Below are 18,059 nucleotides of genomic sequence, written 5' to 3'. Positions count from 1 at the left end.
TGTTTGTAAATGATTAAGCTATTTTAATCTTTTGAGAATTTCAGAGGACTTCAAGAAAATATGGCACAGTTTCTGGAGCATGGCTCCCTATGTTTATCAATTTTAGGGGTGTAAAGAAGGGTTCTTTGGCCTTAGAAACAACGAATCTAATGTGTGAGATTTTTTTCAACAGTAGACTTGGATGTTCAGTCTATAGTTTAAAGAAAGTCTGACGTGCAAATACTCTGTGAAAATGAAATGCCATGACTAGCACTGGATTCTGAGGAGACCTGATTGAGGGAGGTGGATGGCAGCAGAGCCCTGAATGCACCAGAGCCCTGAAGGCACTAGAATTGAGGGAGGGAGCCTTTGACCATTTGTTGAGGGTCACTACATAAGATAGCATTATTATACCTAATGTATAGCTGGCAAATGGAGGCTTATTAAGGCTGAATTGAAAATTGTCCAGCAACTGGTAAATGAGGCTTTGGGACCCCGACTGTGTCTGACACCAATGTCTATATTCGTAACCACGCTACACGTTTTGAGATACAGAAGGCTTGAGCTTAATGATTTCATGGCATTTCTGCCTCTGTCTCCACTCCACACCCCAAATGTGTCTATGAATTCTTTTTAAGTGAGGAGCATCACGATGCAAACCATGATCAACACTGCTCACACTTAAAGCTCACGTGAAGGAAAGCAGATTGGGGAATGAGACAGGAAAGAAGTCACAATCATTAAGACAAACAAGTCCAGCCAGACCACTGGCATGCCACCATGGGTTAGAATGCAGCGTTTTTATTGTAAAAGTCCACATAGTAGGCAATTCCCTTTGCGAAAAGGTTTTCAAATACGTAGACAGGGAGCAGCTGATAATTAAGAATTAGATTATACATAATATATATTCATATTGTCAATACTATGCACACATTGGAAAGCTAGCTTTTTGGAGTATCCCCACTATAGAATACATTTCAGGTTGACAATAATAACATGTTTCTTACCATTGAAAATTTGCCAACAACTCTCCCAAAGAGGCAACACTGAATATGTTAACAACTCAAAACAAGAAAATAATTCATTCTATTTACATGTGTTTGAGGTTATATACTAGAGCACTGGTATATTAAAGGTTTGTCAAATTGGCAGCTAAATGTGTTTCAAGATTCATCCAGATGACTTGATGATAACTTTATATAGATTTATATTAACAAAGCCACTCTTGCTTCTACTCTTCTTAGGTTATCGATAAAGTTTTACCAGCTGTGATTGAATTCTGACGTAGAGTCATGATTGCCATAAAGAACTGACCAAGGGTGCTATTTTAGAGAAATAAGAATTCAGGATGAGCACATGAAGAGGTAGCCCAACTCATTATGTTTTGAAGTCTGAGACGCCTGCTTCATGTGTTTAGAATGTGGTATAATGCGGCTACAGTCACAGGCTCGAGCCTCTTAGTAAGTCATTATTTTTTTATTTCAGTTTTTAAATTTAATCTTCAGTGCAATTGTTTTCTTTTCACAGAGCATAGGATATTCTGAACACTAGACAAGTGTGAATCTTGCTTATGCCTGTCATATGTCCTCAAGCGCATTTGTGGAGTGTCGAGGCTGACTCATCCCCAAACCTAGAAAAATAATACACAAACTCTAATTATTCCCGAGTAGACTCATTTTTGTATACAAATGTAGGACATAAATATCATTTTGAAGGGAGCATGGGCATTGGCTAAAGTTGGTTTTTGATAAGGAATCTAAATTGCCTAAGTTCTTTAGATCCTTCTGTTTATTTCTACAAGATCAAGTATCACGTGACCAAGCCTAAGGGAAAAGATGAATCGCTGGTTCCAGACCAGCACAGAGTGAGTCACCAGAAGCCTGGGGGGGGGGGGGGGCACTTCACTTCAAACCAGAGTTATTGAGCATCAAGTATGTGCTAGACACTACCCAAGGTGCTGAGGACCCAAAGAGGGAATGACGAGGCTTCTGTCCACAAGGCACTCATGACCATTAGAAGCAGGTATTGAAATGGGGAGTAAGTTCTATTAAGATCTATCATCCTAAAAAGAAGAAAAATAGTGGCAAGCACATATAGTGACTTTATACTTTATGAAATTGGGCATATTTAGAGGTGGCAAATGTCGAATATTCAGTCTGTATTTTTTAATGTGTCATACAAGGGGGAAAAAAATAAGCTGTTTCAATTTTCATGCATAAAGGAGGTGGTTGTGAAAATTCTTCCATCCAATTCCAAACCCAAACCTTTATAATTACATTCATGATTCTTTTGTAACCCAAAGACACAGAATAAAAGATGGTGCTATGATGTTAACTCCAGTCCATTGATTTTGGCTCTAAAGAGATGCATGCATTAAACTTGAAGCATTCTATGTTATTGAAATATTTACAACATTGTACACGTGATACGGAGGAAATTTTCTCCCTATCTTGGGATGGAAATGTAATAGATATCTTGTCTAGGTTCTTATATTGAAAATGAGGTATGATTTGTCTCAAATGAGGGAGATACTCTGTTGGGATCAAATTTATCACAATTTGACTCCAAATGAACATATGGTATAGTTTTGGACCTTTTGCATCTAATTGTATTTTGAATTGAGTAAAGACACCACTGCTGTAAATAGCCATAGCTTTTACTATTGCAATTGCTGTAGCTGGAAAATATCTTATTTGATTTCAGTGTTCTTGCTCTAATTTCACTTTGCCTTGCAGGTTTGCAACACAGAAACATTATAGTTCAAATTACACTTACCAAAGAAGAGTTGGGCACAAACAATGACATGAACACAGTTTACCAGGTTAGAACATAGAAACAGATTCAGATCATTATAAACCACACACGAGATTATTTAAGCGGACTTAGAAAGGACATGTTCTTTCTATGAGATTTAGTGAATAAGACCCATATCAATAAAACCCATATCTCTTTACAGGTAAAGGTAGGAGACCCAATAAACCAGATTGAACAAACAGAAGGCGGTGGGGAAGAAGATCCGTGCATAGGAGTCCATTTTGGCAATACGGATATGTATCCTCCCATGTCGCCAAGCTCCTGTTCGGCAGTCTTCAAAACAGCAGAAAAAACTGGCACAGTCCTTGCCATCCAGACACTCATACCCGTATTCTTCATCTCTCTCTTGAAGGTGCGTGGCATTGTTCATTTGAATGGTTGCCGATCTTGGGCGGATATCAATAGTAGGGGCCTGAGACAAGGGTAGGGAAAAGGAGGGATCAGAGTTAATTATACTTGACAAATCCTAGACTATTTCTCCACAATGTTACCAATGTGAATGATGAATCTGAAAATGAGTACTCAGGAAATTGCTATGACATTGTGATCTACAATGGTAAAATTGAACTTAGAAGGATAGCACATTTGCAGATTTCAAATTTTGAGCTTAAGCAGTGCAGCTGAAAATAATACCATGAAGCTAATAGCTAGAGCAAGAAGATTAAACACCGAAAGAACTCAAAGTTTAAAGATTTAAATCAAACAACTACATGGAATCTTGTTCTGGTAAAGATTAGATGTGAAATTGGTTACATGAAGGTATTTAATGGTGTTGCATGTGAGTAGAACAAAGAAATCAAAACGCATCAATTTTGAAATCAAATTTTGTGTCATGCTTGCCTATAGGCATATAGTAAATTCCATTATACTATCCAAATGTATTAAATGCTTTTAATATAAAATGTTAAAATGTAAATAAACATAGACGTTTCCTTAGTTTATATAGCACAATGGTATCTAGAAGCTTTAGAATATCAGCAGTGTTTACATGTGAGTGAAAATTCAGAAAAAAAATGTTACTACCTTTCAAACTTTTTTTTGCATTTGAGAAGAAACTTGTACCAATTTACTGAATGCTAATCTAATTTTCACCTTCAGACCAATTATAAAATTGCTATAAGACTCAATGGTCTGTCTATTTAATGTAATGTGCATGACATATAGTTTTGGGATAATATAAATACAAATCCTAGTGTCTCTGAATCAGCTATGACAATTCAACTGGGAATAAAAATCTTCTAATATTGTATGATAGAGCCAAAAGGCTTCTGGATCACCCTAGAAGGAAGGGATGGGTGTTTCAACTTAAAGCATTTCAAAAGGAGTATTATTTTTACAGAACTGACTGGTAGATTTTAGATAAATGGAGGTTATTAAATTTACTTATCTAAAAGCCATCATATTTTGAATTAGGTTTTACAGAACTAAATTTTAAGGGCATGTGTGGTATATATGGTATACGGAAGATGTGGGTAGTGAAATTGGGTTCCATTTTTATCTGAGGAGAGGGTAAATTTTAGCTTTGATGTTTAAAGAGGCTGTCTCTTTACTAATGGCATCTCATAGAGCTTATAGCTTTATAGCTTCCTACCAGGTCAAAACCTGTGAATTAGTGTAGGGTTGCTGAATCAATTCTAGAAATATATCAGAACTTGCTTCATCTTAACTGTGTCATCTCTAGTAGAATGCTTAAATATCTATCCATTAAAACAAACAAATAAAACACCATGTAAGCATTAATACTTAAATTCAGCAGTTGCATGCAGTGAATTTCCATTCCAAAAACTTTATACCTTGAAGGAAAACATCCGAAGAAGCTTTGGGTTTGTAGACAGAAAAGAGAATTGCATTTTTTAATTAAAATAAGGGAAAAAATTTAAAAAAAGAGAGAGACAAAATAAGATAAATTAAAAATACATTTTGAAAACATAGTAAGTGAAATGAACTGAAATTAGAAACACAAAAGTACTGAACTTGGAACAAAGTACATGCCTGAAGTTGGAAAAGGGAATTTGGTGATTGCTAGTGAAATCTTCAGTAAATTAATTCACAGTTATCTAATTGCAAAAGCCAGTGTTGTTCATTTGTGAGGACTCTTCCTGTATTTCCTGATTTCTCTGTATAGAAATACTGTGACTCTATTTTCTAATTATCATCAAGAAAACCTTAATAGGTGAATCTAGACATAATGAACCAAAGGCCATGTTAAATGGGAAAACGAAAATTCAGACTCTCATTTACACCTTAGGTTCTTGCTTGTTCTGATAAATCATCTAATTGGCTTAAAAGGGGGAAATGCATGAAATTCTCAGGTCATTTTGTTTTCTCAGTTTCTTTAATCCCATTTCTTCCTCCTGTCTTCTTCTGTCATCTTCAAGACCCTGCATTAAAGAATTCAAGAGTTTCTATTTCTGAAATCCACTCTGCAGTGACGTAGCTATTAAGAGAGGGATAAAGGGCTTTTTCCAGAGGACTCTTCAGACTTGTTTGAAAGCCAGTATTCATACCCTTGTTACTGCTGCCAGGTGATAATGCTGAGTATCAATAGAACCATCTTCTTGGAGGAACATGTAATGGAAAGTGAAGGAGGGGGAGAAAACTAAACACAACACAATAAGGAAACTAAAGGATAGAAAAAATGCAAAGGCAGAGAAAGGCAGAACAGACAGAAAAGGAAAATACTGCACAAAGCATAGTGGATATTTGGGAAATTTAAGATAAGCAGTTATTTTGTATTAATCATTAAGACTAACGATGCTTCTTTCTCTTCCTGTTATAAATTCTTATATTCAAATAAACATGCCATTTATGGAATTTCGCTGGGATTCCTGGAGATCCATCAGTTTACAAGCTAGAATCATCTAGATCCCTCCATTATAATTCAGGCCCCCCAAGTCTATGGGTCAGATAGCTAGCCACTATCATAGCCCTCATGGCCCTTAAGCAGGAGACTGGAACGGCTATACGTTGGGTGGATTTCTTTGCCCCTGTCTTAGAAGGGAATGGACCTTAACCTTTCTGGAGCCTTCTCTGAGCTAGACACTATGTTTAGGATGGTGAATGGGTAGCTACATGCTCTCTTCAACATTAACAATAAATAACAATTGCTTTCAACATTCAAATTTGTGCTTCATCGTCTCTCTTTAAAGTTTGGTGGCAAGGTGACGTCATCCTCCCTGTTTCCAAATCACTGAAATCAATCCCAGTTGCTAACTGTGTAAATCTTCAACGCCTACCATCCTCAGCAGCTGTTAGTGGTAAAGACTCACGTAAGGTGCTATGTAACGCTTTGTACCTCTGTCACCACATTTATTTCTCACAACAGCCCCATGAGATACGTGTTTTTTGCAGTACTCATTTTATATATGAGAAAATGATGACATGGGGAGGATAAATAAGTTGCCCAAGCGATAGATGAACCATTTCTTTTGAAACAAAAAAATACATTTTGAGTGTGAAACCAGTACAAGTCCTCTGGGGGCAGCACACACACACACACACACACACATGCACGCACACATATACATATACACATACACACACAATTATTTGCAAAAGTGTGTTGATTTGACATTTCAAGAATCTTGTGACTTCCTAGTGGAAAGCTTTGGATGAAATTTTTAACTCAAAATATCAATAATTTAACAATATTATAATAAAGGGGCAGAAAGATGAAAATCACTGAAACCTAGACTAACAGCAACTAGAAAATGGATGCATTTCTCAGCAATGGTTGCACTCCCCATGAGGTGAATAGAGTAAGAGCCTGACTAAGTGAATCAGGTGTCTCTTCAGTAACGAAAATCCGCATAACCTGGTCAAAGTCACACGTTCATTTTTCATCTTGGAACCCAAAGGTATTGAGGCTTAACCTACAGATAGGCTAAGCAAGACTAACCCAAAACAAAAGCATGTGGTCTTTCTGCAAAATAAAATTATATATATATTTATTTAAAAAATTATATATATATTTATAAAAATATTATATATATATTTATAAAAAAAATTATATATATATATATATATATATATATAAATGGTCTCCATGGAAAATGATACATACAGGGTTTTTCTTCTTTTTGTCTTTGTCCTTGCTTGGTTTCCGGTTGCTGACAAAATAATGCAGGGTTCCATACTCCACCAAAGCAGAGAAGACAAATATGAAGCAGACAGACACAAAGAGATCCATTGCTGTGACGTAGGAAACCTTGGGGAGTGACTTCCGGGCGATGGTGCTGAGGGTAGTCATTGTCAGGACAGTGGTGATACCTGCAGAGAGGCACAGTGAAATGGATCATGTGACCAAATCAGCAAGCAACTGAGTCACGGCTGGGACTAAACTTTTTGTGTGACTTGAGACGCAACCTCATAATAGGAAAGGAAGCGTGATTGGAATTCATTCACTACACCCACAGACCACAGTTTATGGCCTCACAATTGTTATTTAGCCTTGCAGCACCTCTGCTTCCCTAACTCTAAAAGATGTGATAATTTTTATAATCATTGCAACCACTTCTCCATGCTGTTGTTGTGAAAAGTAGAAAAGGCCTGGGGACTGTATAGGACATGCTTGACTTGTAGTTGGTCATCAGCAAGTAGGAGCACATACCTGCAATTTGTTTGGGGGTCTCTCCCTCACTCCTCATTCCTCATGCCTCAGTTCACTTACCTCGATCTCTTCTCCCATCATGGCCATTTGCCAGTGAGCACTCATTTAATCAGTGCTTGAAAGAAGCTATCAGAGTGACTCTACGAGGGATTTTGACCATCAGGAGTTTGGACTTTAAGAAATGGCTTTGAACTCTTTCCCTTAAAATATTTGTGGGGTGGATAAACTGGAATGCACCAATCCCTATGTTCTATCCATTCATAAGTATATACATTATTTGAATAATCATTGAGCTACCAGCTATGTGCCAGGAACCATACTAGGATTGAAAAAGACATTTACATGCTAATGTGAGAGACAGTCATAGCATCTAATGCAATACATTCTGCTCACAGTGACAATTAATCCTCCTAAAGTAATAGGCTCAACATAGTTTTGGTTTGATTTAGCATGTAGCTTTAGACAAGTTATTATAATTGTTGAATTGGACTTCTAACGTAAAGTACTACATATAACAACAACAACAAAAAAATCAAAATAACTATTTTGAAACAGATGGGAGACTAAATTAGGTTTGGAAGAGGACAGATATATAAATGATGTCCCATCCCGCCTCCCCCCCCCCCCCCCCCCAGTAATCACTTTTGTCTTCAGTTTTAGGAGCCTGGTACAGGTCATTTTGTCAGAGGTCTTATGTAAAAATATGAGATAAATATCACCATATACAATAGATTCAGCAAACTGTAAATAATCTTAAAAGTGTGGGGATGGGTTCCCAAAATTTCACAGGTAATTGTTTTTTCCCCAAATAATCTTTTTAGTGACCTTTCTATAAAAAGCAAATTAATATGTACATATGGCTTCAAATGTCATCGTGATAATTGTGTATGTTGGAATGAATTAATGGCCAGTGGTATGCTGATAAATGTGTAACAGTTGACTCTAGAAAAAAATGAAGGCTGTGATGTTTAGCACTTGCCAGTTTCCATGGTGTTACTACTTTCACTTTGGCTCGTGTCAGTCTGCCAATGTGACATTTCTAGACAAATCTTTGGAAAAGGATAAACGATCAGCTCTCATGAGCTGGCGAGAGCAGCTTTATCACATAACTGCCCAGAGAGCAAAACAAAGAAAAAAAATCTGTTGACATTAGAGGCTTTTTTGTTGTTGTTGTTCTTGTTAACTTAAATATATTAACACAATTTACTAAAAAAACAAAAACAAAAACAGCCTATTGAGGTAATTAAGGAAAATAGAGTTAGGAAACTCTGAACACTGTTTTTTTTGTTTGTTTGTTTTTTAATATGCTAGTTTTCTTGAAAATGAAGCAAATGCCATTTTAATGTAATTTTTGACTGCATTACAAACAAATCAGTTTAGAAAGCAGAATAAAGATGACTTGCATTGGGTACTTACCTGGGGACACTACAACACAGAGAAACGTGTCTCACCTAAAGAAGTTCTGGCTGGAACTGCATCCTTGTTGATCCAGAAAGACACCCAGGATAGAACAACAATGAGTGTGCAGGGGATGTAGGTCTGGATGGTGAAGTACCCCATTCTTCTGCTCAGGTCAAAGTAGACGGACATGACCACGTAATCTCCTGGAACAGAACAAAGATAATATCATGCAACCCCCTTCTCAGAAATGCGAAAGCATTTGAAAAAAAAGCGTATATTCGACGTTCATATTCACACATTTAAATTGAGAGTTCTAGATGGGTAGGTTCGACACTATCTTCCACCCACTTGGGTTAAAAACAAAAATTTTAAAAAAGGCAAAATCCAACCTAAACTGAAGTCTGATCCTTTTAAAGGCAACGTGACTACTAGATAGAAGGAAACATTTGTCAGCATAGGGATCATATTTTCTTTTTTTAGGTGATTTTTGACGGTGCCTTTTCTGCCTACTTAATATACGCAATATAAATGTCTTTGTTTGGTGGGAAGTGAGGGGAACAGTCTTTGTCCTGGGTGTTTCTCTTCCTTACAATGAATCCTAAGATTTGAAACACTCACCGTGTCCTCAGGTCCTGTCTCCATACAAACCAGAGAGAAGACGATCCTGATGCTAATAAATGACTAGTTTTCTCAGTTTATAATGAAAATCCTATGCGAAGACATTTTTTTTCCTCTTGTTTTTATTGAATCATATGGTTTTTCCTTCATAGCAGTTATTTCAATTTGTAATTTCTCATTCATGTGGTTATTTTGTAATATGTCTCCCCTATTAGACTTCATCTGCGTGAGTCCACAAACGGTGCCTCTTTTAGACCATAATTGCACTACCAGTAATCAACACCCTGCTTGATTCTAAATAGGTATTCAGTGACATTAGTTGAATAAGCAATCAAATGAATGAATACATTTATAAATTTAAAAATAAAGAAAAAAGACCAAAGAAAGCAAGAAGCTATGTTCTAGAATATATGTGAAAAAACAGAGTTTATGTAAATAATTCAGAGAGTAGAGTAATAAAAGAATCAAAGAATAACCATATAGCTATGCATGAGAACAATGTAATGTGACACAATTTGAAGTGTCTTTTTTTTTTTTTTTTTAAATAATCAGGATCCATGTGTTGCTTTTAAAATTCCATGTCCTTCATTTTATGTGATTCCAAGTAAAATTTTAGGGAATTTAAAGTTTGAATTTAGAAAATATGCTATGGAGACATATCCCAGTTACTATGTATTTATGTTTTCTTTATCCTCTTAGAAAATATCGATTTCAAAGACTTTATCTGCTCTTGCAATATGAGGTGGACACATGAGAGACCAGTTTTCCAATATTGCTTCTTTTTTCTTTACTAAATTACAATTTGTCCTAAAGGCATGGAGAATGAAATCCCAATCATGCGTTTCATTTTATTTCTTTGGCTTCATGCCCATGTTTCTCAATTTACTTGGCTGATTTAGATCTGATTTGAAAATAAGATACTTTAGAAGCCTCACGCAGAGATTGACTTAGCAGGATGAGTTATTCCTACTCAGTCCAGTTCTTCCTCCCACTCCCGAGCTTTACCCCACACCCTTCCAAGCTATTGAGACAGAAAACCACCATTGGCTCCTCTTTGAGGGAGTCAAGACTCTCCTTGGCAGTATTTCCTAAATGAGGTTAGGAGTACCTCCTAACACTGCCCTTTGGTGGATTAATGGACTATTACTTGTCTGAGTCAGACCTGGGATAAGGCAGTGACAATGACCCAGACACTAGTCACTGGAGAATTTAGCTTTCACTGGAACATCAGTTCCCTCTCAGAGATCAATAAGCAGAAGTTATTTAGGGATTATCCCGTAAAACTTAAACGTATGAATTTCTCATTTATGATAACTAGATTTTGATTAGTTCCCTGATGTTATGCTTCTTTGTGTGGATTTATCTGGACTTCAGCTATTTAAAGTCAAAGCATTTTATAAATTAGTTTGGTCCCTGCTTTTGTTCTAATTTAGAATATAATATACACCAGCTATGATTGTGGAGTAAAGATATTTGATTTGAAATGATCCATATAAATGTCCACCCCATCCACCCCATTTCTTTTATCTGAATACCAGAGGTAAATGCAAGCTAGGAGAAAACTAAGAAAGAGGTTTTCTTTTAAAATAAGAATACTCAGGGGGTCCTTTTTCTGTCTATTTTCCAAGTCCCTTAGAGTTTTGTGCATATTTTAAACGTGTTAAATGAAACTTTACAAAGTATAGTATTTTAAATCTACACAGTTTTGGTGTCTTCTTTTTACTCTTCATCATGTAAATGACTGAGGATCTGCACGTTGGCATCAATGATCTGACTCTCTTAAAGGTGAACTTGAATTTCACCTCAAGTTAACAAGATAAATATCTTGATTCCGTTCTCCTCTTCCCTTTAGGTGAGAATCTAAACTCCCCTTGCCTATTTACCTATGGATTTCTATGTTAAGGTAATAGTTTCTGAGCATCCTCCATCTTCGCTAGGAGCTCCAAAGCTTTTCTAGCACTAGATTACAGATGCAAACTTGGGAACAGGCCATTTAAGAGCAAAGCAGCTTCGCAGTGACAACCTGATGTCTGTCTTTTCTCTATGGCCACGTTACTTTTCATATTTTTAAAAACTGTTGGGCGGAGGAGCCTGTAAAATCAAATCCCGTGAAGGTGCCGCATCAGTGATTCTCCAAGCCCAAAGGTTTAAATGTCAACCCTGTCAAGGATGGTTGTTTCAGCCCCTTCACATTTATTCTATTGACTTATTCTAACATAAATAGCTAAAATTGTAGCATTTTGTAAATTAGTCTGGTCCCTGCTTTTGTCCTGATTTAGACTATACTAGACCCAGGCTTTGATTGAGGAGAGAAGACATATAATTTGAATAACACTCATAAATGTCCATTCTTTCTTTATTTTTTGTAAGCTTCTTGTATCTAGTTTCAGGAGAAGACCATCAATATCAGTGAACAATGAGCTCCAGTTATTCTTTCTTTAGTGTAATTAAATCACATGAAAGCTTTAAAATTCAGATTTATTAGAGTGTGGAGGCTCTTATTTCATTGATGAGATTATCTCCCCTTAAAAACTTAAATATGCCAGGATAGAGAAGTCTTCCCCTCTATTGAACATCTGAAGTAATAAAAATAATTATTCGCCAGTAATGTGGCCCTACTATATGTAGACATTGGGCTGAATGGTTTGCATATGTTATCTCTAAACATCCTAATGACTTTGTCAGGGTGGGGAGAAGCTAAGACTTCACTTTGTTCCTCTCTTATGATTCTTACTCCACTTGAATATAATGAATAGAGTATATGTTTTTCTCTAGGTTAACTCTGAAAGCATAATTAGAGTATTGTGTTAGGAAACGTAGAGATGAAGACCTGTGGAACCTCACAACTGATTCTGAATTAAATGGATTAAATGGAAACAAGGTTACTTCCTCTCTGACTACAAATCAGATAAACAGAGTGATCTGCTGAGACAGTGCACTCCATCTGCCTTTATCACTGCTGATTCAACTGTTGAATCTGAGGCAGAACCCATTGTGACTGCAGGCAGGCAGAGTAGTCCATTGGTTGCATTTTCATTTATGGAAATTTTCTGAAATTAGACCTGTGCCTTACCTAATACACAAAAATAAATCTAAGAGTGACCAATGATCCAAATTTAAGTGTGAATATAAATACTACACAAGGAAAAAATATTGGAAAACACTTTTATAATATAGAGTGTGGACAAGGCTTTGTCAAGCTCACATAAAACATGGAAGCTACAAAGGAAAAAAATCGCAGGTTTATCATCTAAAACTTAGAACATCTATATCATAAATATTGTGTTGTAAATAATTTTAAAAGGCAAAATACCACGCTTGAATAAAGTACTTCCAAAATAAATAAGAAGTCAAAGGCTAATATCATGGATACGTAAAGAATTCTCATTAATGATTGAGGAAAGAAACCCACCTTTTAAACTAGGCTAAAAAATATGGGCCATTCATGGATACTAAACATATGAAAAGAATCTCAACTTCAGTAGGCATCAGAGAAATCCAAAGTGCAATAATAATAGTTTGTTATTAGCCTATCAAATAGGTGTGTGTGGGGGAATAAACATAATTTTCAGTCCTGACAAGATGTGGACGAAAAGCAGAACTACATACTCTTGGTAAGGGTGCACGCTGGTGTGGACTTTTCAGAAAATAATCTGGAAGTATATAAAAACACATTTTACTCCTAGATATCTGGAATAAACACCGCAGAGGGGGGAAATAAGGTTTTTAAAAATATTGTCTTTGAGTTGGCATCAAGCTTTCCTCAAGGTTTGTTATGTGCCCAGAAGAAGGAATAGAACACCAAGTCTTTGGACAGAATCCCAGTCCCTGAAACTGGGAGTCTAGAACCTTGTGGGGGAGACAAGACTGCAGTGTTTAATCAGTTGCTAACTTGTATGCATGCCACCCCCATATCACCGCCTAGCATTCCTGGTGGTGGTTCAGGCTGTCATTAACTATTCTGGAACTACGTCAACATTCTTCCAGTGATGTCAAGAGAGGGGAAAATGAAGCCAAAACTGTAATCCTTGGCCTCAAAGAGTCCTTAGGCTAAGAAAGACATGGATATAGCATCACTAACCAGTGGCACATGGGCTCTCATAAAACACACACATGCTCATGTAGCTTTCATACAATGATTAGATGACATTTCTGGCAAGCACATTTCTGGAAGTTCTGATGAAATGATGGCAGTCTTCACCAAACTTAGAAATCTGTGCTCCTCTACAAAGAAAGTGCAAACTCCTTAGCCTGGCATGCAAGGCTGTCTGTAATTTGAATTTTATCTAGATCTTTCTCTCATTACCCAGGTGCTCTAAACCTTAGATAAAGTAAATTAAATATTTTCATTTCATGCTTCCATAGTTTTTCTGTCTTTTATTCTTCCTGGCATCATATCTCTCCCAGGTCCCTCACTCCTCTCCCCACTCCTTTTGTGACCACCTGCTCCCAGCACCACACTATCACACACACTTATTCTATAGTGTGACTAGACTGTGCTAAGATGGTAGCTATCTTAAAAGTTAAAATGAAATAACTTAAATATAAATAATACTTAAAATGAAATAATTCTCCGTTGATCAAGCTGCATTTCAAGTGTTCAGTAAATACATGTGGTGAGTGACTACTCTGTGTTGTTAGTACAGATTATAGAAAAGTTACTTCATCGTGGAAAGCTCAGTCGGGCAATGATGGTCTAAATTAATCTTTCTAGGGTGACTTTCTGCTCATTCCCTTCAAGTTCTTCGGTATAAAAATCAATACTGCTTCACACATGATTCTAGTCCAGTCTGCCCTGATCCATACTGGACCGTCCCAGCCGTGTCTCATACCACTTATAATCTCCCCATTTGATCTCCACCCAACTGGATTTACTTTCTTCTCTCCCAAGGGATCTTGATCACTGTTTCGTTTTCATTTGCCATATATTACCTCAGATTTCTGAAATACTCTCTGCTGCTCTAATCATGTCACACACATATACACACCTCAAACCCTTCCATAATTGCCCATTGATATCAGGACACTAAAATTCTTTAGCTTTTCCTATAAAACTTTATATGTTCTTTTCTCTGACTGCATCTCCAGCCACATCTTACATAGTATTTCTTCACACTCCAACTGGGGCTCTTAGAGTTCTTTCTCTGCCCTGGTCACGTCCTGCCTTAGGATCTTTTCACATGCTGATGCCCTTAGCTCAAAGTCTAATATCCTCATTTTTACTTTATTAACTATGTTATTTCTTAGATATCAATTAGTTGATCCCATCATCTGAGAAGCCCTTATTAGATCCAATGTCCTCAGTAAGCACTCACAGCGCCTAAGACTATCATAAAGCTGGCCATAATGGAAGGTATATAATTGTTGTGAATATTGGATTACACTCTAGATTATAATTAGCCTACTTTGCTCACTGATTTTACTCTCGGCACCTAGTACGCTGTCTGATATATAGAAGGAGTTCAACAGTTATTTGTTAAATGAATAAATAACTTAGCTCAGAAGGCCATGAAGAAAACCCTGGGTGAACTGTACACCAAAAGCATTTAAGACCAAGGTGGAGATCAACATGGGCTTTTAAACTATTCAACTTTTACTTTAGAAAGTATTGCTTCTGGAACTATTTTTACTGGATACCTTGCTGAACTCTGGCAATGTGAATATAAGGTCACAGTGAGCTGTTAGCAATCTTAACTGCTTGCCAAGAAGAAAACAGAGAAGAGAAAGCAGCTACATCAGAGTGACAGTGTTATGCTTATTAAAGAATTGATTGGTGATTTCAGCTTCTCAGCCAGATCCAATTAGTGAGAGAAGAGAACAAAGGGCTTGGCTGCTGAAACAGAACCATCGAGGTCTTTCAGGTCAAGTCTAATACATGTGTTTTCATCTCAAAACTGTACCATTTTTATTTCATCTGTTGATTGTTTAAGCTCATATGTTGAAAAAGAATAAGATAGCAATTGGGGAAAATTTGACGAAAAATAAAAAGTATAATTTAACATTTTTTTCCAGGCTAAATTTATCTTTTAAAGACTCCCTCTGACATGTCCACTGAAGAAAGAGAGCATAGAATTGTGGTGACAAAAAGGGCTGCTTCAAGTTCCATTCCCTAGAAGCAGAGCTGGATTCCACAATTCTTGCAAGGATTGCTGGGTCATAAGGTAGTTCTATTTTTCATTTTTTGAGTAATTTACATACTGTTTTCCATTGTGGCTGCACCAATTTGCTGTCCCACCAACAGTGCACAAGGGTTCCCTTTTCTCCACGTCCTCACCAACACTTGTTTGTTGATTTAGTAATGATAGCCATTCTGAGAGGGGTGAGATGCTATCTCATTGTGGTTTTTATTTTCATTTCTCTGAAGATTAGTCATGTTGAGCAGAGGTTTCTGGATTTTGAGCTATGACCATTAAATAGCGTTTCTCTCTTCCTGATTTTGGAACCATTTATGAGACACATTCATAAATTCAACAGATAGAGTTCAAATATCATATTTATTGCTAGTAGTATTGGTTTGGAAGATAAGTCTGTAGTCACAGATGGGATTCTGACTCTTTCTCATCCACATCTAACCTTTGATATTAACAATCAGAAGGACAGGTAAATGTTCAAGCCAACATACTTGCTTAGAATAGCTGGCTGCCACTTATTGAGTACCTAAAGGAGAGACTGAATGAGACAAACTTGTAGATTAACTTCTAAAAATTAATCCATGCCTTGACTCAAGAGAGCTTACCAAATGCATAACAGATACGAGAAATTATCAGATCCATCCAATAAGAAAACACCTAAGTGGACAAGTGTCCCAATTTTGCCAACCAAATAACACAGAATGAATAAAGGAGGAGGAAGTCAGAGTGGAATCTTGTCTTTGTAATACTTCTAAAGGCTGGAAACTCCTCTTTAATGTGTCAGGAAAATATAAGGCAAGAGGGACTGTTGGCTGCCCATGGCAAAAGATTCCATGTTCCGGGGAATCTTTACCGACCTACGGAACATGCTTTTCCTATTGGGAAAGCTTGCTTTCTGCAGGTCACAAATAGGATTTCTATTCATTTCTTCTGTGAACTGCAGTCTCATCATTTCTATGCCAGAATGGCAAAATATACAACATATTGACTCCTGCCCTGTGGCCTTGGGATTACAACTCTGACAACTCAGTTTGAATCTCTTATTCCAAGGAGCATAAAATGCTTCCTCAGCTAGCACTTACCTATGGTTGACTGGAGGTAAATGACTACCATCTTCCCTAGGATTTCTCAGATTTCCACTGACACTTCTATTACACCAGTCGAATTTTCTTATTGAAGTGGACAGAAACAGATGGAACTATATTATTGTATGTGCTCCTTGCTAGTATTTCTGTTCTGAGCTGTTGCAAATATTTCCAGTAAACAACTTAGAGCCATGAGAGCTAAGAATGGAATATGAATTGACATTTTAAAATTTCTTCTGAAATGGGACTTCCGAGAGAGGTAAATTAGGAGATCTGCTGCTATCACAATAATGCTCTAAGCCAGGAGTCACCACACATAAAAGGATATTTTGTTGCCTTTGACTACCAAGCCATGCTGCTATGTAGTCTGTACTTCAGAGTGCAAGTTGAACAGAAAATAGATTATTTTTCTGACAAAAATCTGTGAACTATATTAAAATGATATTAATAATGTTCATGGATACACTGATGTTCATATAAACAAGAAGACTGACTGCTTTACTGTTATTCCTGACTGTTACAGGTAACCCGTTAACAAAGGCTAAAATATACTAAGCTTATCTACTAATGTCATGAAGCTGTTTTGCAAAGCAACTGTCCTTAGGAAGCTGCAAGTACCACCTCATTTATACATTGTCTCTGAAAGATTGCAAAACACTTTCCCTACCATTAGCAAATGTGATTTTGATTTTCACAACAGCCTTAGCAATAGGTATGATACCCTATTTTACTGGAAGAATTTAAATAACTTATCCAAGTCTTCCCACCTTGTTAATGTCACTGGTTCTTGAATCCTAGGACTGGATCCTGTATAATTTCTGCAACCATGAAGTACTCTGCACTTATATAAAAACATCTTTTAGTATCTAGTCAGATGTTTGTGGGAGTTAGATTTAATTATGCTGGGAAATTGCATTCCCTTTGGGTGGATCAAAGTGGAAAATACATTCATTTGTATCTTCAACTTTAGATTTCTGAGCCAGAGTTGTTTTATTTATATAAATCCCTGGTGAATTTATTAGCTGTGTTGTTGGAATTTGATGATGGAATCAAAATAATGAATTGTATTACAAAAGGCCACATTGAGGTAAGAATCTGTGGTGGTTTTTTCAGAGGGCAAGGAAGGCAGAGAAGCTAGTAACTAATACAGAATTTTTTTTTTTTTCAGTAAAGGAGTGCAGAGAACTGATATATTAATAAATACCTAGGTTCACTCTGTGAACCTAGAGAAACCACTAGTCTCTGGATGCAAATATTAAGCTTCCTTTTGTCTAAAGCTATTCTCTAAGAGAAAAACTCTAGTTTGTTGAGTCAGACAGGCTGGTGTTCCAGACAAATGAGTTTCCATCCTCCTTAAAGTAGTAAGGCTATTATATAAGGTTCAAGAAGAAATGGGAGGATTTTTTTTTTTCAATCAGGGAT

At 36.7% G+C, this 18,059-nt stretch overlaps 1 protein-coding gene across 4 annotated transcripts in view; it reads right to left on the bottom strand.

Moving 5' to 3' along the window:
• Positions 1 to 760: 760 nt before the first annotated feature.
• GABRG2 (gamma-aminobutyric acid type A receptor subunit gamma2) overlaps positions 761 to 18,059 on the bottom strand; it is a 76,629-nt gene continuing 59,330 nt past the window's right edge. Inside the window, exons 7-11 of one of the 4 annotated variants that reach the window (XM_088798766.1) lie at positions 8,854 to 9,006; positions 6,857 to 7,062; positions 4,587 to 4,610; positions 3,120 to 3,205; positions 761 to 1,609 (exon numbers count right to left, since the gene is read on the bottom strand). In XM_088798766.1, coding sequence (XP_088654892.1) covers positions 1,567 to 1,609; positions 3,120 to 3,205; positions 4,587 to 4,610; positions 6,857 to 7,062; positions 8,854 to 9,006 — 512 coding nt within the window. In that variant the 3' untranslated portion in view covers positions 761 to 1,566. Of the gene's footprint in view, positions 3,206 to 4,586; positions 4,611 to 6,856; positions 7,063 to 8,853; positions 9,007 to 18,059 lie in introns of all 4 variants that reach the window. The other 3 variants (XM_088798767.1, XM_019740791.3, XM_019740800.3) reach the window with 3 other exon arrangements.

Source organism: Rhinolophus sinicus, chromosome 5 (assembly GCF_057876585.1).
Source record: "Rhinolophus sinicus isolate RSI-liver-muscle chromosome 5, RSI-T2T, whole genome shotgun sequence".
Classification (NCBI taxonomy): domain Eukaryota; kingdom Metazoa; phylum Chordata; class Mammalia; order Chiroptera; family Rhinolophidae; genus Rhinolophus; species Rhinolophus sinicus.
This window is presented reverse-complemented; position numbering and strand designations above follow the sequence as displayed.